Source organism: Synchiropus splendidus, chromosome 6, assembly GCF_027744825.2.
Source record: "Synchiropus splendidus isolate RoL2022-P1 chromosome 6, RoL_Sspl_1.0, whole genome shotgun sequence".
NCBI lineage: Eukaryota > Metazoa > Chordata > Actinopteri > Syngnathiformes > Callionymidae > Synchiropus > Synchiropus splendidus.
In genome coordinates, this window is record NC_071339.1 from 2,930,120 (window position 1) to 2,939,226 (window position 9,107).

General features: G+C 42.4%; 1 protein-coding gene across 1 annotated transcript; it reads left to right on the forward strand.

The window, feature by feature from the left end:
- The first annotated feature begins 48 nt into the window (after window positions 1–48).
- LOC128760453 (transketolase-like) lies at window positions 49–9,107 on the forward strand. The gene is made up of 14 exons (XM_053867871.1): window positions 49–353; window positions 1,555–1,672; window positions 1,792–1,905; window positions 2,018–2,115; window positions 3,647–3,838; window positions 3,911–4,029; window positions 4,124–4,320; window positions 4,591–4,755; window positions 6,281–6,437; window positions 6,826–6,956; window positions 7,036–7,119; window positions 7,277–7,370; window positions 7,734–7,856; window positions 8,284–9,107. Exons 1-14 carry the CDS (start codon window positions 244–246, stop codon window positions 8,469–8,471), a joined length of 1,890 nt encoding a protein of 629 aa, XP_053723846.1. The 5' UTR covers window positions 49–243; the 3' UTR covers window positions 8,472–9,107.

Below are 9,107 nucleotides of genomic sequence, written 5' to 3' on the forward strand. Positions count from 1 at the left end.
CCCTCTGTATGCGTGCGTGTGTGTGTGTGTATTCTTGTCCTTGTACATCCAAGTGCGCACCTGATATATCCAGCCTCTCCTCTGCCCTCTCTCTCTTTCTGCCCCTGCCTCAGTCACACACAACACACACATATACACACACACATTTGCTGCCCCTGGCAATTATCACTTCTGCACACTTTTAAAACCTCAGAATCGTGTTTGGCCATCTCATCTGGTGCTGCAGGACCCGACATTTTGGACATGATGGAGGACTACCACAAACCTGACCAACAGACCGTCCAGGCTCTGAGGAACATCGCCAACCGCCTCCGAATCAACTCCATCAAGGCAACGACTGCAGCAGGCAGCGGGTGAGTTCCACCACTGACCGTAAGATGAATAGTTCCTGTAAAAGTATGTTATTACTACTATCTTTAATTCTAATGCTTTCACTGAGGGTTCTGTTTTTTTTTTAAGCAATTTTTCAAAATGAATAAATGCACACATTGTGAAGAGCAGAGGGCCTGAAGAACATGGTGTCCTTTGTTCTCCTTCTCCTCATCATGCTATACGTGTCTACTGTACATGAAGTAAACACAAAATCCATAACCACTAAAATAGTGCTGAATATACTTCTTATATATTATATGCATTTTCCATCAATATCTTTCATTTTAATTCTGCAAAATACATATTTCATTTATTCATTTTTTATTCATTTTTTTCATATTAGTTTAAATGTTTGGGTCTATTTTTTAATTTAGAAAATCCATTATATTGGTGAGTGTGTATTTTTTACAGCAATAATTGTGTCACGGTAGAACAGTCTTACTTAACAGTGGGTGGGGCGACAATGGCTCTCGACCCAATCTGCTCACTGTTGCTAAGGTGCAGACTTTATTTCGTGAACTGTTTATATATATATAAGCTTTATAAAGTGGTTTGTCCTTGTTTGAAAAAAAAAAGAAGTGGAAAAAAATTTAAAAAATCAATACTTTTTTGAAATTCTTTTTTTTGTGTGGAATCTTTATCTTTTAGTTTTTTTTTATTATTTATTTGTAGGCCTTTTTTTTGTATAGAGGCACAATGGCACAAAGAGGCACAAACATGTTTGTCCTTCAGCATTATTTGCACTGATTTACATTTTTTTTTCTTGAATGACTCTCAAGAAATGATCTGATTTGTAAAATCAATAGAGAACCAAGTGTAATATTTTCTAGTTTGCCTAGATTCTCTTGAACAAAACAAACACTTTGTTTGTCTCCAGTCGGGGGGACAAAGAAAGGAACAAAGAGAAACCAACATGTTTACTTTCACAAAAACATTTCCACACATTTTCAGTGTGCCTTTTGAATTTAATTAGTATTTGCTGGAATATTATTTGCCAGAACCTGTTTAAGTAGTTAAATATAAATATGAAAGAAAATCTTCGGGGTGGCGGCCCCAACCCAAGTGAGTGGTCATGTCTGACTTGATATACTGTAGGAACTCTCCAACTTTATTTGGATTGATATGTTTTTGCTCTACATTTGAGAGATGCTGAATGATTTATACATCTGCATTGTTGTCCAGACACCCGACGTCATGCTGCAGCGTGGCAGAGATCATGTCAGTGCTCTTCTTTCACACCATGAAGTTTCGTCCTGAGGACCCAAGAAATTTCAACAGCGACCGCTTCATCATGTCTAAGGTGATGCTAAGCTCTTTTTCTGAAGAGCATTTGCTCAAATAAAGCCATTCTGCATCATCACAAGCAAACCATGTTCAATTCAACAAACCAACTGTCTCGTCTTTGTCTTTGTCGTTCAGAGCCATGCTGCTCCTGCGCTGTACTCCATGTGGGTTGAAACAGGATTCCTGAAAGAGAACGAGATGCTCAACATGTGCCAGGTGGACTCTGGCCTGGAGGGACACTCAACCCCGGTATGCAGACCAAATCCGTTGCAGACCAAAACGCATCTCATGAATTCCAAACTTAGAAATCCTCATGCAGCATTCCCTGAGTAAACAATCTTTTTGGTGTGTGTGATTGCAGAGACAGCAATTTGTTGATGTCACCACTGGCTCCTTGGGACAGGGGCTCGGTGTGGCCTGTGGCATGGCCTACACTGGCAAGTACTTCGACAAGTCCAGGTAATCCCCTGTCACTCTTATAAATACTTGATCAAATAATGGCAGATAATGCTCTCAATGTTGTGCTTGTAGCACGAACCTTTTCAGGGCCTCTGAGGTGATTATGACGAATATTCTTGGCAGGATGTGTTATGTTGGGTTGTTGTCAACAAATATTTGCATGAGGAAAGCAATAATGGCCATTTCTAACATCTGCCTTTACATTTTGAACAGATACAAATTAAATTTTTAATTATTGACTGCCCTAATAATTGTGTACATTGTCTATATGTGAGTGCATTTTTGCAGTTTTACTTAAATACCATAAAAAAAAATCCAGTCTGCATTTTTGTCACTCAAGTTAAGAGCTCAGGTCACATAAACATTTTGTAATTATACAATGGACAGACTGAAGGAGACGTCACCCCCCTCTCCACATTCAGACATATTTGAGCAGACAGCCAGCAGTTATTCAATATATTGATTGCTCGATAACATTTAATTCGGTTAAATTCCATGGTTGTAACCCTTGTCCAATCTGTAGAAATGGTATGAATGTGTTTTATTACCGGGTATATCAAAAGCAATTCACTTGCAAAGCACATCACTAATTTAATTCCCATCCCATCCCCATTCCCATTCTCACTGAGTATGAATGTGTGTTTCCGCAGTGATCTTTTCCTCATGGCACATGCTGTTACATTTTAACTGACAGGAAAAGAGATATACTGAATATGATTTCAGATCAATTTTAAAAGGCTGAACTTTGAAGGCAGAGCATGTGAAATGTGAAGCAACCTCTGAGGCTGGTGGTCAATCATGCTGTTTCTGTTCAGTTAAAAGCAGATAACGTAAAAGGATTGTTATGGCTCTCTAAGACAACAACAGAAACACACTGTATCATTGACTTAACACGGTACCTCACTGCAGAACTGGAAATGAAAGGTCATAGTTTCAAGAAAGGTTTGCTATTCATGATTTCGGGAAAATTTAATTGAAGAGAGTAATGGAAGCACAATGCATGATTTTGGTTTACTTGTTAAAATGGTTTCACACAGGCTTCTTTCGAGTGATCTGGATTTTGTACATCATGGGCGTGTACCGCGACTGCACGCTCTGCTCTCCTGATTCTTCTGCTCCAATAACCACAGACCCCAGCGGCCATAACGCAGTTATTTTTACAGACCAAGCAGACTTTACATTCAGTGATAAATTAAATTATGTTTTCACCCGCATTCGTCTTTATTTTTTGAGGTCTTTAATTTGGAATGTTGGTAAGACACATCTTAACTATAAAACAAAGACAAAAATAATAATAATAAAACAGCGTCTCTGGAATGAAGATGCTTATGGGAACTATGAGTAGCAGGTGGGAATTCAGCTGTCACACCTTTAAAAGCCTCAGGATGCTTCTCTGACCTGTCACATTCGGTAACTATCCATACCCCAGATGGGAACGTTGATCTGGAAATGTGTCAAAGTCTATTCATGTCAGATATTTCATTGCTGCTAACAAACCCATTTGACTGTTTTAACTCTCTCTCGACCACAGCTATCGTGTTTACTGCTTGATGGGAGACGGAGAGATGTCAGAGGGAGCCGTCTGGGAGGCCATGTCATTCGCCTCCTACTACCAGCTCGACAACCTGGTGGCCATTATGGACATCAACCGCCTGGGTCAGAGTGACTCTGCTCCTCTGCAGCACCATGTGGAAAAATATCAGAGACGCTGTGAGGCTTTTGGGTGAGAGTTGCTGATGTGAGGTGTTGGCGTACTTACAGTAAGTGAATCGTAACCAACCAACCATGCGTGCAGGTGGCATGCCATCATTGTGGACGGCCATAGTGTGGAGGAGCTCTGCAAAGCTCTGAGTCAGCCGCGCCACCAACCCACTGCCATCATTGCTAAAACCATTAAGGGAAAAGGCATTCCAGGTATATTGATCACACACTAGTAAGATCAATCTAAGTGATCTTACTAGTGTAAAATAGCCAGGGCAGCTTGAATGAATTTGACTTTTGCTTTCAGCTGCAGAGGATAAGCTCGGGTGGCAGGGGAAACCCCTGCCCAAAGACATGGCCGACATGGTGATGAAGGATCTGCAAAGCCGGATCATGAACACCAGCAAGCACCTGTATCCTCCTGCGCCCACAGAGGACGCCCCCCCTGTCAGCCTGAGAAACATCAGGATGCCCAGCGCACCCAGCTACAAGGCGGGAGAAAAGGCTAGTACACTATTAAATATTGGACTTCAAGTTCTACATAACACGTCAAATACAAATATATACATCAGTGTCAGAACCCTACCGAGGTCAAATGCATTTAAAAAATAATTAAAAAATAATATTTAGTTGTGAATATTATCAAAAGGCACATCCTAATGAGATGTCTATACATTTTAAATACGTTGTTAAATTATCAATAAAATGCAATGAACACTGACAGATCAGCTTGTAACATGTTAAACTGTTACTCTTTTCTCCCTTGTTTTATAGATCGCCACACGTAAGGCGTACGGGATGGCCCTGGCCAAGCTGGGCCGCTACTATGAGCGCGTCGTGGCTGTTGACGGAGACACCCACAACCTCACCTTCTCAGAGATCTTCAAGAACGAACATCCCAACCGCTTTGTTGAGTGCTACATAGCTCAGCAGAACATGGTCAGTGTAATCATGTGAGATGGTTTCAAGTGAACCATTGCACTCAGAAGATAAGCATGAAGAACATTGTTGTTCATTAGCGTAAATTATAGGGTTACAAACAGACATAATTTCAATGTGATATCACAGGAGAAAATGAATGAATGAAGTGCACTTCACTCAAATGATTTAATTCAAGATAACTCCAAATACTTAATGATTTTTATGGCTATAATCTGCCACTCACATATTACTGATATAACATCTGTGCTCTTAAATAATTCACGTCTCTTCAATGTAAAGAGAGGAGGGGAGGGCGTCCTTTGGTTAACATGGGGGGGCGTTGACGTCTTCATCTGCAGCTGTCAGCACGGAATATCTGACCCATCATTTAGGATGTGGCAGAGAAAGTCCATGCGGCGGTTGCTTCGGTAAAGTACGGCTCAGATGTAGGTCAGATGTGTGTATGATGATGAGCAGCCATGACAAGTGCATCCAGAAGTAAAATATTAATCAGCGTAGGGCGGGACCATCTGGCTGAATGCAGGGGAGAAGTTAAAATTTGGAAGACAATAGAACATGATTTAAAGAAAGAGCAGGCCATGATGATGCTGTAAGTGGCTAAATGAAATATTTAAATCCCTTTAAGGTGAAGGCGTCGCGATGCAGCAGCATTAAGAGCATTAGATGCTTCCCAACTGAAGCCACTATGTGTCACAAAAACAAAAAAAATTCTAAAATGATCTTTCCCCTGTCATTATCTTTGCTTGTTCTGTTAGTCTCAATGATAAAGCTGCCTGCTTTCATACTGCCAACAATTGCCAATGAAATTTCAAATGCTAAAAAGGCAAGTAAATATTATTGATAAAATAAATCTAGTGGAATAATATTGGTAAAAAATAATCACTATATGGGCATGAATGAGCTGCCTGGTGGTCTTTTTCTAGTTTTGTAGTCATACGTATTCCTTCTGCCACTAGGCCGCAGTGTTCTTGATTAAGTGTCGTATCATTTAAAAAAAAAAGTTATAGAGGTCCAAAATTCTTAATTACAAGGAAGAGAAAAGAAGCTAAATTGCACCTGTAAAATAGCATTAAAAAAAATCACAGACATTTCTAATTTTGTTTTGTGTCCACTGTAACATTATTTGGTATTGTGGTTGCATTTGTCCCCCCTGACTTTCACCAGTTGCCTTGTGTGTGCTAAACAGAACAAAGATCAATTCAGCTTGAATGTAAAGGCAATGAAGTCTAGCCACTTTTCACAAAGATAAACTGGGATTAGTAATTTCATTCATCTACTTCAAGGCGGTTGAAGGTTGCAATCGATGTCTTCTCTGTTGTCTGAGCATTATGTTTTCTCTGCGCTTTCGTCTCTGCTATTCAAAAAAAAAAAAGAAAAGAGTGAATTGAAGGGATCAGTTCAGGAGTTCTGAAGTGGAGAAAGAGGAAATTATTTCTGCAGGGAGGTATTCATCTCATTCCAAACATATGGGAATGGAAGCTGTTGAGCTTTCAAGATCCAATGTATTTTGAATCATTCTCAGGTCAGTGTTGCCATGGGGTGTGCTGCCCGCGACAGGAACGTGGTGTTTGCCAGCACTCTGGCCTCCTTCTTCACACGTGCATATGACCAGCTACGCTTGGCGGCCGTCTCAGACAGCAACATCAACCTGTGTGGCTCCCACTGCGGCCTCTCCACTGGTGAGCAGGACAACCTTCATGCTAGTGTTGCTCCTATGTAGCTACTGTATAAGATATTTCACCACCAACCCCGGATCATGTCGTATGAACTCTAGACCCGGTCATAGAGTCCTCAGCACTGCTAGGAAATAACAAGTGTGTGTGTTGCTGTCACTTCCCTCACCCTCTGATCCTGTGTTCTCCTCACCGCACCACTTCCTCACCTGTCCAGCTTGTTCTTACGCCTATCCCCTCTTCCCTTCTCGTCTTCACTTGAGCCTTCCAGCAGGGGGCAGTTTCCCTCTGTTAGTGCAGGTACTTCTCTGCATGCCCTGCATGCTCCACCTCAATAGAGCCCTCATCACAGCTTCAGTTAATGTCTAACAAACCATAAATGAATAAATCACAGGGGAGGAGGGCCCCTCCCTGATGGCCCTGGAGGATCTGGCGATGTTTCGGGCCCTTCCCTCTACGACTATCTTCTACCCCAGCGATGGCGTGTCGACTGAGAAGGCTGTGGAACTGGCTGCGAGCACTCGGGTACATGTCTCCCCTCTGAATATACCAGTCCTCATTAAAAATTGAATATTCTCATTTTTCACATCATGTTATTTGAAAGGGTGTTTGCTACATTCGCACCGGTCGCCAAGACACTGCCATCATTTACAACAGCAATGAAGACTTCCATGTGGGGCAGGCGAAGGTGAGGGGCTGGTTGCCATGTCTGTGAGGCGAACCTTCCAATCTGTTTAATCTGTTAGGCTCAGGTGGTTTCCACCCATGAAAGGAATCTTCTTTAAGGGAGTGAAATTCTTCATCACATTCACTAAACTTAGTATCTGATCTTTGTTTTTTGTCAGGTTGTATACCAGAACAAGGACGACCAGGTGACTGTGGTTGCTGCTGGAGTGACTCTGCATGAGGCTCTTGCAGCTGCTGAACATCTGAAGAAAGGTAGAAAAGCTGAAGTGAAGATCAAAATCAAGCTTACTTCTTAGAAGCCTGTTTGCGCTGAACACCAGGCATGAGTGAAATCTGCGCTTCTTTAGTTTCTATCCTGAAATTCTGGTAAATTTTCCATCCACCAGAACAATAACTTTTACTCTCCTCAACCATGTTTATGAGTCTAACATCACATTGTATAATGAGGTGCACAAGGAATTGGTGGGTTGGAAAATGTTTACTGAGAAAGAAAGTTCACTGTGAATGAATTTTTGATGTAGTTAATGAATTAAAATGAATGTGTTCTCAGCCCTAAAAAATAGTTAACATACAACATGAGTTACGACTCACTAGTTTGGCCCACTTGTTTTTCAGAGAGGATCTATGTCAGGGTCATTGACCCCTTCACCATCAAACCCCTGGATGCTAAAACCATCATGGACCATGCACGAGCCACCAGGGGCCGAGTCCTGACAGTGGAGGACCACTACTATGAAGGTGAGCTTCAATACAGATGTACAGAGCCTCTTAAATGGTGCCTGCCAACAGAGATCCTTTCAGCTGCAAGCATCTGATGGTGGTTTCTGCAGCTTTCTCCCCGTCATTGGTCCACATCCTGGGGGGGTGTTGCGCTGGCACCATTTCATTGGTTCAGACTAAGAGACGAGAGTATGTGGCATTTGCTCATAGGCCAGTGGCGGGCGAATCTTGTGTGTGTGGCACTCTCTCATTGTGGGAGACACAGAGGCCATGTGCTGTCAGGTTTCCTTAACTTAGCCCGTGCCCACGAGGCACATGTGACCCAGATAGCAGAGGCAGACATGCCCTCTGCTTGTTGAAACAACAGAGGATGGATGAGGGCATGGGTGGCGAGCGTATCTTTGCACTGATGCTGGCTCAATTGTGACGTATGTCTCGTCCTCAGGTGGTCTTGGGGAGGCAGTGAGCTCCGCAATGGTCAACGAGACCGGCTTCTATCTGCAGCGCCTGGCTGTATCTCATGTCCCGCGCAGCGGCAAACCGCATGAGCTGATGAAGCTCTACAGCATCGACCGTGACTCCATCGCGCAGGCGGTCCGCAAGATGCTCAGCAGCTCTACCAACGCCAAGTAGCTCTGTCCAGGCCGCTGAAAGTTTGATTCACGTGGCACCAAGCTCTTTCTATTTCTTCAGTGTTCATTCCCTTACAATTGTGGTTTTGTGCTGTTCACTTTAAGGTCCCACACTTTCTCTCATTTTATTATGCAACCACCACTTCACACACACATACACGCGCATAGGCGCACACATCCTCGCAATTGAACTCAGCGTTCACCTGCATCCAGTTCAAAGTTTGTGACGACGTGACAAACATGAACCATTAGGACACGATGACCTGTGTGACGCTCTCATATGCCTCTCTTTATTCTCTTTAACTCTATTGGCTGGAAACGTGTTTGACTTTGTCATGGTGTTGTAGGTTACAATCTTTCAGGAAGGATCTAAGTATACTGTTTGTCCTAGTAATTATGCAAATGTTGGAAGGTTACTGAACGCAGCAGGTGCACACGTGCAAAATGTGTTCCTTTTAAACTGTTGAGTTGGTACTGACGCGGTTGTTTGTGCAAACTAGTGATGGTAATGGCAGTTGTCTTTCTGTTTTGAAAAACCCGTTTTGAAAGTTGACAATCCGACTTGTCATACCAAGAACATGGTACTTAAATTTTGTATCGTGCCATTCTCTTGTGTAATAAAGTCCTCTGCATTTGA